The following is a 20,248-nucleotide window of genomic DNA, read 5'->3' on the forward strand; positions in this document are numbered from 1 at the left end:
TAGAAGATGATAATTTTGACTTTATATATGCTGAGCTTGGAATGTCAGCAAGATAGTCAGGTGATATTTAGCAAGCATAGTGCTTTAATTCGATGTAACAGGCCAAATCTGTGTGTTTAAAATGCCATTTATGGTCAAACACCAAAGACAAATATCACGCTCTGGTCCTTTCTTGGAGATTGATTATACACTGGTAAGTCCTGTAGGAAAACACCCATTTAACTTAATTTCCAATGCCTTTCCCATATTTTCCCCAAAATATCTATTAACATCTTTTGGAATGTTTTTTCCAGGAACAATGTTTTAAGAAATGCTTATTGGAGCACCAAGGAGCTGTAATCAGGGGATGATTAAAATAGGAAGAACTTGGTAGGGGTGGAGGGATTTATTTGCATGGAAGTGAGAGTTGAAGCATTATGAACTGGTGAGTCACCCAGAGAGAAAGAAGATTGGAGATAAAATCTTTATAAACACTGATTGATGCTGCAAATGGCATGTATGAATATAATTTGGAGAGGCAGCAAATTGTGAGAGAAAAAGAATGGGTTTCAGAATTAACATGTGTGACAAGTGATCTAATCTCTAAATCTTAGTTTTCTTATCTGAAAAATAATGCCTACCTTGATGGGTTGTGCTGACATTTGAAATAGAATATATGAAGCACCTACCACATAGTATATACATAATCTACTCTCAATAATCAGTGTTATTCATATTATCGTTTTTTAAAGTATTGTTGATGAGTTGAAGCAAAACTTTGATGATCACATTGCTATATTGAATCTGAATGTTGGAACAATCACGTAGGAGAAATCTCAGTCATTGGTATTAATACCCTCAAACAAGGAAGCAATCTCAGTTCAGACAAGCCTGGGACAGGAACAGTGGGGGACAGGAATAGCATCCACAGGAACTAGGCAAGGGAAGAAGACACCACAGGAATTTCCCTAAGGCACCCATGACTATGTTTTTTCATCAGTTTTTCATGAAGAGATGCTGGAAGCTAATATTCAGAACCCTAGTGAATTATTTGCTCTCCCTAAAAAATTCTGAGCTAAACCCCCTCTGGGCATCTGATAGGTATCAATCAGGCCAGAGGACACATCCTCTGACAAGAGCTATTATCCAGCATCCTCAGGGGCAGGCCAGGGGAGAGCCTGGGGGACAGAACCCTGGGCTAATGAGATAGGCTTCTGTCTGTCTGAAGATGTCACAGTGGCACAAAAGCAGCCTCAGTCACTTTCAATATTGGTCAATGAGCATACCAGGTCAAATAAGATTGTGAATTTAGAGTTAAAAGCTCTGCTAACTGCCACAGCCGGTTAGCTCTTCTCCATCCCAGCACAAAACTGGGACAATTAGTGTGATTTTATCTGGATCAGCTCATTTCAAATCCCCAAGGGATGGTGACTAGAATTTATTATTTTGCAGGGTGTTTCTTTTCTTTTCTTTTTTCTTTTTTTTTTTCTGTGGGACTCCTAGACTGCAGCCTCTCAGGTCTCACTCAGAGTCCCCAGAGAGGTTTGTTGTTCATATTGGCCACTTAACATGACTGGCCAGTGTTCTTAATTGAGAAGCCATCCCATGACACCCAGGAGGAAGGCAGAGGAGGTCACTAAGGATGTGAGCAAGTCTTTGAGGAAGCGCTTAGGGCACCAAGGTTGTTCAGATCCTTGGGAAGGGACAGCGTCAGGGTGATGGCAGATTTATGTGCGTGGATACGCAAGGATATTGTGGCAGGAGCTGCTCATTAGTTGTTCTCTGAGTAAAGCTAGGCTAAAATATAAATGAAATCTACCCTAGAAATTCATAGGGTCTCTCTCAGGGATGCACTTGCTGTTGAAGATAGACAATTCTGTATCAGATTTGTTTCTATGATCAGCTAAAAATCATAAGACTGGGGCAGAACGAATATATATAAAACAGTAAACAGTGCTGCTTGAAATAGTGTTGAAAGACTGGCAGTTTCAGCATTACCTGAATCTAGTATCACCTAGCAGTACAAAGCCTCAGGTTCCACTCTAGGTATACAGGAAGCAGAATCTCTAGGCAACGTGTTTTTAAAAATCTTCTACATTAAAAATAAGGAAAAATAAAAGTTTTCCAGATAATTCTTGCTATACTAAGATTTAAGATAATTCTTGCTATACTAAGAAGAACTGCTGTAGGCCTATATTCAATGTGTCTAAAATTTCCACTTCCATGTAACTCACTAAACTGGCCTGGTTTCCTTGTCTTTCTACTCTTTGTTTCCAGTTGTTTTATCCTGGTGGTACCTGATCAGACCACCTGGTTATATAGGAACTCAGTTTTATGTTTTAGCATTCACATAAATCAGAATTCTTTTATGCAACTCTGTATAAAAATACTGATTCTTAGTCTTGTGATTTGGTTTGCAGCAAAAGCACCATAGTTATTATTTATGTATTTATTTTTATATATTGATTTTGAGAGAGAGATGGAGAGAGAGAGAGAGAGAGAGAGAGAGAGAGAGATTTCTTGTTCTCCTTACTTATGCATTCATTGGTTGATTCTTGTATGTGCCCTCACTGGGGATTGAACCCAAAACCTTGGCATATTGGGACAACATTCTAACTAACTGAGCTACCCAGCCAAGGCTTGAATGACCACAGTTATAACTTCTGAAAATTTTCTGCTCACGTCCAGGATAACAGTGGTATAAATTAGGAGATGAAAAAGGAAAGAAGTGCTTACATGGGCTGTGAGTTGCTCCTGGGAAGCTTTCACTTCAGCTTGTAATTTCTCAATGTACTGAAATGGAGAAAAGTTTAGAAACCAGGTATATAACTATTCTTTTTACATTTTCAAAGTATTCCAGATATAAATATGTACCAGGTCTCAAATCATTGAATGGCATTATCTCAGCTAGCAGTTTTGAAATTTTTCATTAAAGAAATTATTGCATCCATCCCTATTTCTTTTCCATCCTATAGAAGAACACAATGATAAAGTACATGAGTGTGTTAAGAGTTAGAAATGATTGGGAAAAATAATGCTTGTGCATATACTGTAGGTAATGCTAACCTATCTTATATTCTATATACATGTATATGAGGCCAAATGGATTTTATATATATGGATATGTTTTTCTAAGAATATTGTAAATTTATATAATATATTGTAAATTCATATAATAACCATATATAAATTTATATAATATATTGTAAATTTATATAATAACCATATATAAATGTCCAGAGATCCAGAGGTTAATAACTTCTTATAAAGGAATTGATTAAAAGCATATGCCAAATCTTCTGATCCACTGTTGTATTACATAGAAACTATTCCTTGACTGAAACCTTGAAACCTTGAAAACTAAGAAACATTTGTATAGTTAATACCATTTACTAAATAAAGTATTCAGATAATATGGTTCAAAGGCATACATGTCAAACAAACTTTAAAAATATTACTATATAAATATTTATCAGGGAATACAATTACTAGCATGTTTAGCAAATACAAATATTATTTGCCATCTTGAACTTAAACCAAAACTTCCAACCCAGCCAGTAAGGACTGCAGAATTGTCAGTTCATATCAGTTTAGGTAACTTTTAAAATGAAGGTGATCTTTCATCTACTACACACCTGGTCTTTTTCAAGAACCATTTTTTCGTACGGTTCCCCACTGTGTTCCTTGTGGTCCAGAGCCTTTAGTTTTGCCTCCAGCCAGGAAATTTGCTCCAGCAGTTTTGTCTTTGTTTCTTCGGAGGCTGAAAGCTAAAGACATTTGCTTGTAAGGGTATATTGGCACAGTGACTTTTTTAAAAGCTTCTTTTTAAAAGTCCAATTTATAAACTAATTACCTCCACCAATATCTATTAAATATGAAAATGGCTTCTTGAATATTCCTCATCGATGACAGATGAAACAACATCATAGAGAGGAAAATAACATTGCTTTTATTTATTTTTTCATAATAAAAATTTTTGGGGCAAGAGATGAGACCAATAGTTACAGCAGGCAGAGAGATTTCTGATGCCGTGATCTCAACCGTCATCTTTATTATGTTTCAAAGTCACTTTATTTGTACAGCTGTATCTGAAATCTGTACTGTGCTTTCCATGTGGTTCTTGAAACTGAACTCTTGGGGGACTACAGCTCTCTAGAAAGAGGAGGAGGTCTGACCCCCTTAAATGATTACCATATAAGCAGCTGGGTAGATGGAGCTAAAGGGGAAAAAAATGCAGGAATTTCAAGTTGAAGTCTGATCAAAGGCTAGTCTATGCTAAACTTGACAACAACAACCAAGTCTAGAAGTGACTGTCTTTGTTTTACTGTTTGTAGATTCCTCTTGAGGCAAGTGGTAGTTTGATAGTCCCTAGTCCCTTGATTCCCTTGGAGAGCCCTGGACCAGCTTTTCCTTTCATCCAGGCAGCTTGCTGTGCGTGTCCTCCGTAGGTCAGCAACAATTCTGAGAGTGCCTGGACAGGGACACACAGCCTTGCATTCATTCCAGGTGCAGCATATCCCCTGGGCGGGCATCTCAGAGTATGCATGCCGCTTTCATATTACTCTAAGCTTTATTGTGAAGCATATTGTTGCATCTTGAAAAGTGCAGCCAGTATTTAATGACAATTTACCAAACATAAAGAGGTTGGTCTGCTGTGGAAATCAGGTGGGAACTGGCATCCATCCATCCATCTACACAAATCATCCACTTAAATATTTGTCTCGTTAGCTCTTTCCGCAGCCATTATGCTATATGCTAGGTGGTGGGGAGCACACGAGACTTGGTTGGAAAGTTGTAAGGTGGACATTCTGATAAAAGGGAAGTGTTTTGGAAGGCCGCCTGCCCTGTTTATCAGAATTCCAACTTAGGGGAGACTTAGGGGAGTGTCGAAGGCAGTGCTCCTAATTATTCCTTGACCTTTCCAAACAAGACTGCATGTGCAGACCCCTGGGTGTTTACTGGAATCCTTATGCTTAATCCCTGGATGCCCTTGCCTAGAGGACAATGTAAACACATGTGTCCTCCCAAGATTGCTCACCCTATTGATGGTATCGAAAGATAAAAACTACAATAAAAGGCCAATGAGGCAGGTAATCAAGGCGGCCTGGCTCCTTCAGTGGGCCGTCCCTTAACCCTCTCTCCCACAGTGAAACTGTGTCGGAGTAATCTGTTCATCCCGGCAGCTAGGGATTATGAAAGTGAAATATAAGGACCAGTGCGAGCAGGTATGTCATGTACTACTGGCCATGCCTTTCTACTCTCAGTGACTTAGGGGGCCTGTGGTGCTCCTTGTGGGCACTAACACATTTAACTCTTGGGTGCACGATGGTTTGGGAATGTAACCTAGTTTCTCTGAGCACCCTATCTTATTACACAGTTTAGAGTAACAGCTTAGCATACAGACTCTTGAGTCAGACCCTTTGGGTAAAAATCTCTTTGCTACTTGCTATCTATGTGATTTGGGCAAGTTGTTCAGTCTCTCTGGACTTGGTTTTCTTATCTGTACATGGGAATGGGGATGAAAAAATAGTACTTACCTTATGGGTTTGCTTTGAGGATTATTTGAGTTTATACAGGGAAACACTCAAAATGTCTGGAACATATCAAGTACTCAGTAGCTATTATTATTTCAGCTACTTCCTCTAGATTGCGGTAAGCACTCATATGGGTTTTATCCAAATATTTATTAGTTATCCTGTATGATAAAAGGCTAATATGCAAATTGTCTCTATGGGCGGGAGTTCGACTGACCGGGAGTTAGATGTGGGCTGATCACCAGGGGGCGGCGTGGAACATTGTGGGTGTTGGCAACTTGGCGCTGGCAGCAGGCGGCAGTGGAGGCGCTGCCGGCCCTGATGGGCCCCGATGAGAGTGGGACCATGGTGGGATGGTGGAGCAGGTGAGTGGGTGGCACCAGGCCAAGGCGGGTGCCAAGGGAGGCCCCGGCTGGCAGCCGGCAGCTGCTAGGGATCCCACCCGTGCACAAATTTTGTGCACTGGGCCTCTAGTCTAATTATAAAACAAAATATCTGAAGACTTCACAGCCTCTATGAGCTGGTTACCCTAAACTCAAATTGTATTTGCTTTGTTCACTTCCTGCAACCACTCTAGACATCAGGGGAAAAGGTCTCTAGGTCTAGTATTTTTTTTTCACAATATATTCTTTCTAAGTCTGGCCTATTTTGTTTCCATATTTCTCCTGATCCTGTAATTCCTCTAGTCACCATTTGGTTGTCTATCTACTCTTCATTGTTTTAGGCTTTTATTCATTCACTCAATAGATATTCATTTATTCACTCATTTGTTAAAGAGATAGGTGGGACATTTATTATATGTAAGACTTTGGAGGTAAAAAATGTAAAAAAAACACCCTGATATTGTTCATATTTTCAAATACCTCATACTGTACCAAATATTTTAAAAACTATTATATAAAAGTGTATAGATAAATAATCATAATTAACATTTACTGGGTACATCTCAGGCATTCTGCCAAACCTTTTGTTTTCATGTTTATTTAATCTTAATTCAGTTTCATACTCATTTTATCTGAAGACTTCAGATGAGAAAATTCAAAAGTTCAATCTGGTTGTATAATTTGCCCAAGGAAGTACCAAGTAAATGTTGGAACCCAAGCTTGTGGTAGTGGACATTGGGTCTGATACTCTAAACCCAAATTTGACCCCAGCTCAAGACGAGGGGCCTGATAATCACAACAATCCTGTTCTCATTGCTGCTGATTGGTTCAGGAATCAAGGCCTAAAGCAATCAGAGCCTTGATTTTCTTTGGCAACAGTTAACCTTGTATGAGGAGATGTGATCTCACGCACTACATAGGAGGAACTTTGATGATTTGGAGAAGTGCTCTCTCTTATCTATCAGATATGAATGCTACTGTAGCCATCCTATTAATATCAGGAAACCAGTTATGTGATAGAACCACACTCTGAATGGAAGAATGGAAAAAACCTGGTCTGGTTCACATTATTGAAATGTTTTATCAAGCAATCTTGAGGCATGTCCTACCTTGAGACTTGTACTTAGTGAGATAATACGTTTCCTTATTGTGTAGGAGTTGAGTTTTCTATTACATTCTACTAATAGAATACTTGATGTCTGATTCTGAAATTCCATGCTCTTGACAACAAGTCAGTAAAATCCATAGAAAAACAGCAGTAACTACATTTATTCGGTAGCTACCTGCTGTGTGCTATTTATATGTGCGCTACCTTATTCTATTGCTCAAAACCCTAGAAGAACTTTTATTTGTACTTCTTCTTATTATCATTATTTAAAGATTGAGGAACTAGATGCTTTTAGTGATGAATCAACTTGCCCATGGCTAATAAGAAGAGGTTGGATTTGGATCTAGATTGGTTTGCTTCTACCTCTGGGTTCTGTATTATATCCAAACCCTAACTCTGAGGCTGTCTGCAAAGACGAGGCCTGTGACTCCCCCCGCCCCTCTTACTATGTGGCCTTCAGCATTGTTTCTCACATGTTTGTTTACTTATTTACCTGAAGCTAATTAATTTTGTTTTTAAGGCTTGAGAATTCTGACCTGTCATCTTACTTCCTTTTTATATGGACACCAACTCCATCTCATTCCTCTCCACCTGTCAGGGATTTCTGTCTTCATATCTCTTTGACTCAGATACGTTTATCTCCAGTTCAGCTTAGCTCTAAAGCATCTTGACTTGGAGTCAGGAGAGCTATGTTTTAGTCTTCCCCCTACAACTCACTGACACTATGACCTTGGTACCCATAATAGGGTTTTACTATGCTACCTTTCTATATTTTTACATGCTAGTTCTCTAGTCATATGTATTCAAACTAGATGGTAAATTTTCTAGAAGGTTGAATGGAGAGTTCGGTTAAAACTTACAACAAGACATAATCAAATTGGCCAGGAAGAATCTTTGCTAAAATCGTTCCATTTATTAACTTTTAAACTATGAGTCTTAATTTGCAAATGTATCATCACCTCACAAAAGCAGGATAAAGGGATATTATTTCCTCTTCATGTGGGGCAAGAACTAGTAATTTACTGTTGGATTACATTACATAATAATGAAATTGTTTATCAGCATAGGAAAATTGGTACTTCCCCAGTCCCTTTGAAAAACGGCCCATTAAATAAACCTGATAGTCCAAAAGGAAAGAGATGAGAGGAAAATAAAATAAAAAGTATACATTTAATTTTTTAAAAATGTAAGCGCTGCATAAAAGATCGTGCTTTACATTAAGTCACAATGCTAGCTGCCAAGATTTTGAATTCACTCCATTGTTTTGATGGGGGTTTAGAACTTTTCAATTCAGGAAACCCTTAGGATCTATGCCTAAATTTAAATTCAAATTATGGGATAGAAAACAAGGCATCAAAGTAAGTAAGAGGAAATTCAAGTTAGAAGCTACAAGATATCACAATTGAACTTTAAAACTCTGGGGACCTTGGGCATTGCTTCCTTTCTTTTTTTCTTTTCTGTTCTTTTTTACTTTTTCCATAAGAACTACTTTGTTTTATAGAGTAACAGTTTTGAAAGAGCATAGAAACAAAAGCTCAGTCCAACTTAGAATCAAGTATCTGCTTACAAAAAGAGAGTAGAAATTCTCCTAGTCTTGAAGGGATAGATTTTTATAAATCCTAATTAGCCAGCTTTGCTGGAATGGATAGTTAACATGATGCTGGGAAGATAATATTCTACTTTTGACTCCTTTTGAAGACAAGGCCCCCTTCCCCTCTGTTCATGATCCTAACAACTATGGAGTGAAGAGGTGATTTAAAAAGCATTAACAACATTTGTCTTAAGAATTGTGTAAAATAGACAACTTCATATTATACACTTGAAGCTGTGTAAATCCATTAAAAAAAATTCAACTTTCAATATGTACCTCAATGTTCAATAAAGATCATTATAGAATACTAGGGGCCCAGTGCATGAATTTGTGCACCTTGAAAGGAACTGTGGGCCATGAGCCTGCAGTGGGCACAGGGGAGGATCTCAGCTCAACCTCTGTGCCTCTGACTGGCCCCTCCCACCACAGCCCCCAGTCCCCTGTCTGCCAGCAGCCCCCTCTGCCGCCGCGCCCATGTGCTGATGGTGCCGGCCCCACTCACATCTACTGACAGCGCAGAGCGATTGGGGCTGGTGCCAGCAGCGGGTGCAAGCAGGGCTAGCACCGTCAGCAGGTGCAAGTGGCAGCGGTTGATGCCTAGATCACCACTCAGGAGCAGGGGGAGGTGGAAAAGCCCTCAGGGGCGATCAGGGCTGGCAGCCATTGCTTGCACCCGCTCTATGCCGGGTGCCAGCAGCAGGTGCAAGTAGTGGCTCTGGCACTGGCTGCAGGTGTGAGCAGGGCCGGCACTGGCAGTGGGTGTGAGCAGTGGCTCCAGCACCTGCTGACAGCACCAAGCGATCAGAGCCGGCGCCAGGCGCCAGCAGTGGGTGTGAACGGGGCTGGTGCTGGCAGCAGGTGCAGGTGCTGGTGACAGGTGCAAGTGCCCGGTGGGACCGTGGCACGTGGGAGCAAAGAATTTTCAGTAACCACCAGAGGTTCATCCCAATGACAGTGACTAGTGCCCCGCCTTGGTCTGGCGCCCTCGCTCACCTGCTCCACCATCCCACCGTGGCCAATGCCCACCATGTTTCACGCTCTGCTGCCTGCTGCTGATGCCTGCCATGTTCTGTGCATGCCCCCTGGTGGTAAGCACACATCATAACGACTGGTTGTTCGGTTGTTCCGCCGTTTGGTCTATTTGCATATTAGGGTTTTATGTATATAGATTGCAATGCAGTTAAAACCAAAAGAAGATAAATTGTATCTGCTGTACAATGTATTGATACAGTCAAGAAAGGGTATTGATATACCTTAGAATTGTACTCAAGAAAATAGTTAAAACAAAATGATTTGAACTTCACAGAAGATGGCAGAGTAGGAAGCTCCAGAAATTGGTCCCTCCACTTAAACAACTATTGAGCTGACAAGAACTGTCAGAACTAACCATTTCAGAACTCTAGGGTCTAGAATAGTTGTAGCATCCAGGGAAGAATATTATGAGTAAAGAGACTGGCAAGCAAGGAAACCTCTGTCAGGTCACTGGCTAACGATAGAGATAATGGAACAGGAAACTTTAGTGACCACACATGATAAGCAATGCAGTCTTTACAAAATTACTTTAGAAAAATAACAAATATATAACTGCAGCCCTTGGCAAGCAATAATAGCAATTCTCGGGGAGGAGAATCTGATTTACAGAGTTACCACATTACAATATTTAAAATTTCTAATTATCAACAAATAAGTTATAATTCTTACAAAGCCAGGTATTACCTGTTTACAAAAAGAAAGAAAGAAAGAGATAAACAATTATTTTTTAGGAAATCCAGACACTGAACTTTTGGATTTACTGAACAGGTACTTTAAATTAATTACCTTAAATATGCTCAAAGAGCTTAAATAAACCACAGGCAAAGAAGTAAAACAAATAAGAAGAATGGTGTATGAGCAGGTAGGGGATAAGAATAAAGGGATAGAAATTATGGAAACCAAGTAGAAATTCTGGAGTTGAAAAGAAAAATAGTTGAAATAAAAAATTCATTAGAAGGTTCAACAGCATATATAAGCAGGCAGATGAAAGAACCAGCAAACTTGAAGATATGATAGCTGAAATTATCCAGTCTGAGGAGCAGAAAGAAAAAAAAAAAGAATTAAGGAAAATGAACAGAGCCTAAGGGACCTATGGGATACTACAAAGCATATTAACATACATATTATAAAACTAAAAGTAATTTAAAAAGATACAGAAAAGTAAAAGCTAATCAAAATGGTATACAGAAAAAAAAATCAAACACAAAAGAAGCAGCATTGGAGGAATTGATAAAATTACCCAGAGAAAACAAATAGCAAAGGAAAAGAAGTATGTGCTTCATTATCAGCAGTATGTTAAAAGTAAGTGGATTAGACTCACCAATAAAGAAAAACAGAGTAGGCCCTGGCCAGGTAGCTCAATTAGTTAGAGTATTATCTCGATACAGCAAGGTTGTGGGTTTGATCCCCCAAAGAGCACATACAAGAATCAACCAATGAATAAATAGATAAGTGGGACAGTGAATCGATGTTTCTCACTCTCTAAATCAATTTTAAAAAAGACGAACTAGAAGAATGAATTAAAAACACATGATTTAAATATGCTGCTTACAAGAGACTAACTTGAGATTCAAAGAAACAAATAGGTTGAAAGTAAAAAGTTGAAAAAACACATTCCATGCAACTAGTAGCCAAAAAAGAGCTGGGGAGACTATACTAAAACTAAACAAAATAGATAATAAGTCAAAATCATTAGAAAACACAGTTGATAAAAGGGTTAATTCACTAAAATTATTAACATATATGCATCAGACAACAGATCCCCAGAATATGTGAAAAGATTATTGACAGAATTTAAGGAAGAAATAGACAGTAATAAATAGTAATAGAGACTTTAATACCAACTTTTAATAAAAGTTAGAACATCTAGACAGAAAATCAATAAGGAAATATATGTGAACAACACTACAAACCAACTAGATGTAGTAGATATATGAAAAACAATCCACCAAACAACATCTTAATACACATACTTCTCAATTGTACATGAAATATTCTCCAGGATAAACCATATGTTAGGCCATAAAATAATTCTCAATAAATTTAAAAGGATTGAAAAGTACCTTCACTGACTACAGTGAAATGAAATTAGAAATCAGTAACAAAAGGAAAACTGAAAAACTTGAAAATAAATGGAAATAAACAGCACATTCTTAAAGAATCAATGGTCGAAGAAGAAATCATAAGGGAAATTAGAAAATACTTAGATGCACACACGTGCACATACACACACAAAGTACAACATACCCAAACTTAGAAAATGCAGTAACAGCAGTGCTAGAGGAAAATTAATAGCTGAAAACACCTAGGATAAAAAAGAAGTATGTTAAATCAACAATCTAACTTCACACCTTGAAGAACTAGAAAAAGAATAACCAACACTGGTAGATGGAAGAAATAAACAAAATAGAGAAAGAAAAACAGTAGAGAGAATCAATAAAAACCAAAAGTTGTTTTTTTGAAAATGATAAAAAAAAGTTGACATATCTTTAGTTATATTGATAGAGAGAGAGAGAGGAGAGAGAAAAGACAAAAATAACTAGAAAAAAAAAGTGAAAGTGAAGGCATTACTACCAACCTTACAGAAATTAAAAGGAGTACAAGAATACAGTGGACAATTGAATACCAACAAAGATTATCTAGATGAGGTGCAAAATTCCTGGAAACACACAACTTACCAAAAGTGATTCAAGAAAAAGCAGAGGAAAGAACAACAACTTCATAGACAGACAACAATACAGTGATTACCAGAGGGAAAGGAGGTGGGAGGAAGTAGGGAAGAGTAAAGGCGGGGATCAATGGTGATGGAAGGAGACTTGACTTGGGGTGGTGAACACACAATACAATACATAGATGATGCATTGTATAAGTGTATCCCTAAAACCTATATAATTTTATTAAACAACTAGAGGCCCGGTGCACGAAATTCGTGCATGGAGGGGGGTTGTCCCTCAGCCCAGCCTGTACCCTCTCCAATCTGGGACCCCTCAAGGGATGTCCGACTGCCCGTTTAGGCCCGATCCCAGGGATCGGGCCTAAACGGGCAGTCGGACATCCCTCTCACAATCCAGGACTGCTGGCTCCCAACTGCTTGCCTGCCTGCCTTCCTGATTGCCCCTAACCGCTTCTGCCTGCCAGCCTGATCACCCCCTAACCACTCTGCTGCCAGCCTGTTTGCTCCCAACTTCCCTCCTCTGCCGGCCTGGTCACCCCTAACTGCCCTCTCCTGCAGGGTTGATCACTTCCAACTGCCCTCCCTTGCAGGCTTGGTCCCTCTCAACTGCCCTCCCTTGCAGGCCAGGTGCCTCCCAACTGCCCTCTCCTGCTGGCCATCTTGTGGTGGCCATCCTGTGTCCACATGGGGGCAGGATCTTTGACCACATGGGGGCAGCTATATTGTGTGTTTCAGTGATGATCAATCTGCATAGTACTCTTTTATTAGATAGGATAGAGGCCTGATACAGGGGTGGGGGCCAGCTGGTTTGCCCTGAAGGGTGTCCCTGATCAGGGTGGAGTACCCTTGGGGCATGGGGCGGCCTGAGCGAGGGGCCTGTGGTGGTTTGCAGGCCGGCCACGCCCCCTGGCAATCCAAGCGGAGGCCCTGGTATCTGGAATTTATTTTCCTTCTACAATTGAAACTTTGTAGCCTGGAGCAGAGCCAAGCCTGGGGCTCCCTCCGAGGCCCGAAGTCACTTGTGTTGGGGTTATAATTGAAACTTTGTTGCCTTAAGCGGGTGGGCCCGGCCAGGGTGTGTGGAAAGCTTTGCTTCCCCTGTTGCCGGCGGCAACCCTGGCCTGCTCTCTCAAGCTCCATTCTGCCGCCATTTGTTTGAATTTGTTTACCTTCTATAATTGAAACTTTGTAGCTTGAGTGGAGGCTTAGGCCTGCAACTGCTGGCAGAAAGCTTGGCTTCCTCTGTTACCTAGGAAACATTGCTCTCTGTGGCTGTAGCCATCTTGGTTTGGGTTAATTTGCATACTCGCTCTGATTGGATGGTGGGCGTGGCTTGTGGGTGTGTCGGAGGTATGGTCAATTTGCATATTTGTCTATTATTAGATAGGATGTCTCATCAATAAATTCAATTTTTTTTAAAAGAAAGTAAGGAGACAGAATCAGAATTAAAAACTTCCCCCAACAAAGTTCAGGATCAGATGACTTCACTGGTGAATTCACTAAACATTTCAAGGACAATTAACACTAATCCTACTCAAACTCATCTAAAAAAATAGAAGAGGGAATACTTTCTAAGGGACCTATGGGATACTACAAAGCATATTAACATACATATTATAGAACTAAAAGTAATTTAAAAAGATACAGAAAAGTAAAAGCTAATCAAAATGGTATACTAGGAAAAAAAATCAAACACAAAAGAAGCAGCATTGGAGGAAATGATAAAATTACCCAGAGAAAATAAATATTTACCTTAATACCAACACTAGGCAAAGATACTACAAGAAAAGAAAACTACAAACCAATATCTTTTATGACTATAAATATAAAAATTCTCAACAAAATACTAGCAAACTGGATCAACAGCACATTAAAAATAATATACTGGTACACGATGACCAAGTTGAATTTATCCCAGGGATGCAAGGGTGATTTAATATTTTAAAAAATCAATTACTTTCATACATCACATTCATAGAATTAAAAAACACACACACACAACAAGAGCATCTCAATAGGGTCAGGAAAATAATTTTCAAAATTCAACATGATAAAAACACTCAACAAACTAAGAATAGAAGGAAACTTCCTCATCATGATAAAGGGCATTTATGAAAATCCCACAGCTCATCTCATTCTCAGGGGGGAAAGTGAATAGCTTTCCCCCTCAAATCAGTAACAAGCCAGAATGCCTGCTTTCTCCACTGCTCTTCAACCTCATACTGGAAGTCCTACCCAGAGGTATTAGGCAAGAAAAAAACCCAAGGCATCTAAATTGAAAATGAAGAAATAAAACTCTGTTTGAAGATGTGATTCTGTATATAGAAAATTTCAAACAATTCACAAAAACTAGCGTTAATAAATGATTTTAGTAAAGATTCAGAGTACAAGTAAACACACAAAAATCTTTGTTGCTATACACTAGTGTTTTAAAATGTAGGCTTTAATGTTATTCAGGCATAGTGAGGCCAACAGATCAGGAGATGTTTGGCTTCAAAAATATAGTTTGTTACAGTTCCTAGGAGGAGGGGTTCATGCCACACCATGGCGGGGAGGGAGGGTTAGAGACGATGTGGGGAATTACCAGGATCAGCCAAGAGGTAAGGGAAGCAAGAAGAAAATGGTGGGTAAGAGCATTTATTGTAATTTCTGTGGGAAGGAAGGGGTGAGTCAGGATAAGCAGGATGTTTTGAGTAACTTGTCCCTAGTTGTCTGGTTGTGGTGAGTAAGACAGGTGAATAGTGTCCCTGAGTGTGGAGCCTGAAGGAGATGACCTGAGGGTGTGAATTTTGGATTGATTAGTTTGCACTTAAAAGCAGGCTCACAGGCAAGCCATTTACTATCCCTAGGAATTGGCTAACCCTGGGAGGGACAGTCTCTCCAGGATCAGTGAAACCCCAGATGTCACAGAGTCTGAACTACAGAATATAAAAAGCATAATTAATATAAGCAGAAATGAGCATTCTACAAAAGGAGATACAGGCATATCTTGGAGATATTGCAGGTTTGGTTCCAAATCACAGCAATAAAGATAATATTGCAATGAAACAAGTCACACAAATTTTTTGGTTTGCCAGTACATATAAAAGTTATGTTTATACTATACTCTAGTCTATTAAGTGCAATAATATTATATCTAAAAAACAACAACAATGTATTTACCTTAATTAAAACATGCTGCTAAAAATGCTAACCATTGTCTGAGCCTTCAGTGAGTTGTAATCTTTTTGCATCGATGTTGGATGGTTGCTAAAGGATGGTTGGCTGTGGCAATTTCTTGAAATAAAACAGCAATGAAATTTGCTGCCCTATAGCATGTTATGCTGTATGATAGCATTTTACCCACAGTAGAACTTCTTTCAGATTTTGAGTGAATTACTACTGTTTTATCAACTAAGTTTATGTAATATTCTAAATCCTTTGTTGTCATTTCAACAGTCTTTATAGCATCTTCATCAGGAGCAAATCTGTGACTCTTCCTTTCACTGGAACACTGAGAGGCCACTGTAGTGTTATTAATTGGCCTAATTTCAATATTATTGTGTCTCAGGGAATAGGGAGGCCCCAGGAAAGGGGAATGATGGGGAACAGCCAGATGGTAAGGCAGTCAGAACACACACATTTGTTGATTAAGTTTGCCATCTTAAATGGGCATGGTTCATGGTGACTCAGAAAATTACATTAGTAACATCAAAAATCACTAATCATAGATCACCATAACAAATATAATAATAATGAAAAAGTTAAAATATTACAAGAATAACCAAAATGTGACAGAGACACAAAGTAAACAAATACTATTGGAAAATAGTGCCAACAGACTTGTTTGATGTAGGGTTGCCACAAACCTTCAATTTGTAAAAAAAAAAAAAAAAAAAAAATGTATCAGTGAAATGCAGTAAAGCGAAGCACAATAAAATAAGGTATGACTATAAAGGAAGCAATTCTATTCACAATAGCATCCAAAAGAATAAATTACCAAGTAATAAATTACCAAGTAATAAATAACCAAAGAGGTGAAAGAGTGATATACTGAAAACTATAAAACATTGTTGAAGGAATTAATGAAGACCTAAATAAATGGAAAGATATTCCACGTTCCTGAATTGCAAAAGTTAATGTTGTTAAGATGGCCATACTTCCCATAGCAAACTACAGAGTCAATGCAGCCCCTATTAAAATTACAATGGCTTTCTTTGCAGAAATGGAAAGCCAACCCTCAAATTCACATGGAATCTCAAAGACCCAGAATTGCCCAAACAATCTTGTAAAAGAACAATAAAGTTGGAGGACTCACACTTCCCAATTTCAAAATGCACTACTACAAAGCTACAGTAATCAAAACGGTGTCTTACTGGGCATAAAGAGAGACATGCAGACCAATGAAATAGAATTGAGACCCAAATATTTATGACTGATTAAGTTTCAACAATAGTGCCAAGACCATTCAATAGGTAAAGAAGAGTTTCTTCAATAAATGCTGCTGGAACAACTGGATAACCACATGCAAAATACTGAAGGTGTACCCTACCTCACTCCATAAACCAATATTAACTAACATGAATCTAATTAGCAAACCCAAAAGACTTTTAGAAGAAAGCAGGAAAATGTCTTCAAGCTCTCAGATTTGGCAGTGGATTCTTTGACACTAAAAGCACAAGCAACAAGCCCTGCCAATGTGGCTCAGTGGTTGAGCATCCATCCATGAACCAAGAGGTCTCCGGTTCAATTCCTGGTCAGGGCACATGCCCAGATTGAGGCTCGATCCCCAGTGGAGGGCATGCAGGAGGCAGCTGATGGATGTTTCTATCTCTCTATCCCACTCCCTTCCCCTCTCTCTAAAATATATATTAAAAAAGCACAAGCAACAAAATAAAAATAGTTAAATTGAACTTCATCAAAATTTTAAAATTGTGTACAGCAAAGGTCATTATCAAGATAGTGAAAGTAAACCTATAGCATGAAAGAATATATTTGAAAATCATATATCTGATAAGGATTTAGTATCCAGAATATATAAAGAATTTATATAATCCAACAACAAAAAGACAATCCAATAAAAAAAATGGGGGGAGAACTTGAATAAACATTTCTCCAAAGAAGTTATATAAATGGCCAAAAGCACATGGAAAGATGTTCAAGAGCCTTCCCAGTGCCAGGTAGATGTCACCATGAAGTTTAATTTTGCAATATATCTGTTGTGGGGTCGATCCCTGGAGTCAAAAATAAGACCACCGGAGGCTGCTAATTGATTAAAAAAGCAGGCAAGGATTTATTGAACTGGCCAGGACAGCCGCGAGGGCACCACACGCAGGTGGCCACCCTCACGACCGCGCCATCCTAGGTGTAGGCAGTCCTTTTAAAGGTCTAAACCACAAGAATTTCCCTTTGTTCTAAATTCTAAATACATTGGAATGTGGATCTATCTTGCGAAAGCAGATTGTACAAAACCAGAACTGAGCAGGGTTAATAATCTCTAAAGGTAGTCAACTCCTGGAGCCACTGAGTCAGTGGGCATCAATCTTCTCTGGTTCTGGTCCACAGGCACAGGAAAATGACCTTTGTGAGTTTCCAGGTCTCAATCTGGAGCTGAGGTAACTACCCTATTGTTTAAGCAAGTAAGTGAGTGCAGAAGCCAGAATAGCAGGGTTAAAATTTAAACAGCAGTTTTTACCTAAGTATAGTTGCTACCATATTTCAATATCTCTGGAATCTTTCATTTCCTTCCCATTTTGTTATTAATATGTAACTCTATAAATCCACTTTCATTAATAATTTTATGAATAGAATAGGAAATGTTTCTTTAAAAAAATTTTCAGTTACAGTTTACATTTAATATTATTTTTTATTAGTTTCAGCTATTCAGTATAGTGGTTAGTGGAAATGTTTCTTAATTTAAAAAAGTCAACATCTTTGGTCATTAATTAAGGAAATGCAAATCAAAGTCGCAATGAGATTCCATTTCACAGTCACTATGATGGCTGTAATTTAAAAAAGGAAAACTAAAAGGGGTTGGTGAAGATGTGGAGAAATAAAAACCCTTGTCCATTGCTGGTGGAAAACAGTTTGGTGGGTCATCAAAAAGTTAAAAATAGAATTACGATATAGTCTAATAATTCCATTCCTAGGTATGTACCCAAGAGAAATAAAAACATATATTCACACAGAAACTTGTATACAAATGTTTATAGCAGCATTATTTATAATACCTAAAGGTGGAAATCCAATGTTCATCAACAGATGAATGGATAAACAAATTGTGTCTTATACATACAATGGAATATTACTCAGACACAAAGGGGAATGAAGTATTGACACTTGCTATAACTTGGATGAACCTTAAAAACATTATGCTAAGTGAAAGAAGCCAGGCACAAAAGGTCACATATTGTGTTATTCCTTTCATATGAAATATCCAGAATAGGCAACCCGTAGAGACAGAAAGCAGATTAGTGGTTGTCAGGGAATGGGAGGAGGGGGATGGGGAATGATTATTTAATGGGTACAAAGTGTTCTGGAGGTGGCAAGAAAGTGCTGAAACTTTTGAGAGGTGGTGGTTGCACAACATTTGAAGGCTCTAAATGCCACTGAATTGCATCCTTCAAAATGGTTAATTGTATGTTATGTGAACTTAATCTCCATAAAAATAGAAGAAAATGACTTACTAATTAGCTCTCAGTGGTCAAGAAAATTGTTAGCATTACATCCATTTATTGAATGTTCTTAGAAAAAAAAATAACAAAATTGAATTGACTGGTTTTATTTTAAATTAATGAACACAAATCTCAGGCACTCAACAATGCTCTGAAATCAAAATATCATTATGTTTTTCTTCTAGTAAATTAACTTTCCCTGAGGTAACTATTTATTACTCTCTACTCTTATCTAATGTCATTTCATACTTTGTCTTCAAAATTCCACTTCACCCCTCACCCCGATGACCACCTCATCAATAATTCACAGAAAAAATAGAAGCTGCCAGATGGCTGGCTACTCCCTCACCTTCCCACCAGCCAGTATATAAACCTTGCTGCAGAAGACACTGCTAATCTGTTTCCCAAGAGTTGTTTCCCATTTATCCCTTGCTACCAGACAGTAGATTTGGATTAGCTAGCAGCCATGTGTTTAGAGGAGCTTGGCTTTGTCTAGCCTCAGGGAATGAATCACAACGAACTAAGCCAGCCATGTTGGTCTCATTTCCGGGTATATTAGCAAAAGAGTATTTTAAGCATGGGCCTGTAATCCTTGGAGCCTGAGGAGACAAATTTTACCAGATTTGTAAAAAAAGACACACAGGAGGAAGCACATCCCTTTTCCTCAGGATGTTTTGACTGAATATAATGCTTAAAACTGCTGCAGATATCTTACAAGTGTGGCACAGTCAACACTGAGGATGGCAGAGCCAAGGATGGCCAACACCTATGCTCTTGGTAACATTCTTGAGCCACTGAATTAACCAGCCCTGGAACTGCCTCACCTCCAGACTTATTCTTTTGTGAGAGGATAGCTGGCTTTCTGACACTACTGTAATTTGGCTTCTGTTACGGGAAGGAGAAAGCATCTTCATTGAACAAATGGAGAAGGAGTTCTGACTATCAAAGGCCAATCCTTCCAATTGGTTTTGAATCCCATCTCATTTGTCACAACACCTTTGCTTCTGGAATTTTCACCCTGCTCCCTCAATCCATTTCTGCATTATCTATTTCACTCTTTCTGGATGATTCTATTCAGCATATAAACATGTTACAGCAAGTCTCATGATGTATGAAAGCTGTCCGTTGAACCCTCTGCATCTCCATCTCTAATCATTCAATTTCTATGCTCCTTTTCACACTCAAACTTCTTAAAATGATTGCCTCTCCACACTGTTTCTTACATACTCTCACTCTTTTTCTTTAAAAATATTGGCTTATATAACTGGGAAGTCAGAAATAGATTTTTGTTTTA

At 38.7% G+C, this 20,248-nt stretch overlaps 1 protein-coding gene across 1 annotated transcript in view; it reads right to left on the reverse strand.

Annotated features, from left to right (window-relative positions):
• The window catches only part of CCDC192 (coiled-coil domain containing 192), a gene marked incomplete at both ends in the record, with an annotated part of 205,978 nt that overhangs the window by 140,086 nt on the left and 45,644 nt on the right, over positions 1-20,248 (reverse strand). Inside the window, 2 exons of the mRNA XM_079795696.1 lie at positions 2,716-2,772; positions 3,615-3,746. Of these exons, the coding sequence (XP_079651822.1) occupies positions 2,716-2,772; positions 3,615-3,746 (189 nt within the window). The remainder of the gene's footprint in view (positions 1-2,715; positions 2,773-3,614; positions 3,747-20,248) is intronic.

Source organism: Cnephaeus nilssonii (assembly GCF_951640355.1).
Source record: "Cnephaeus nilssonii genome assembly, chromosome: 2".
NCBI lineage: Eukaryota > Metazoa > Chordata > Mammalia > Chiroptera > Vespertilionidae > Cnephaeus > Cnephaeus nilssonii.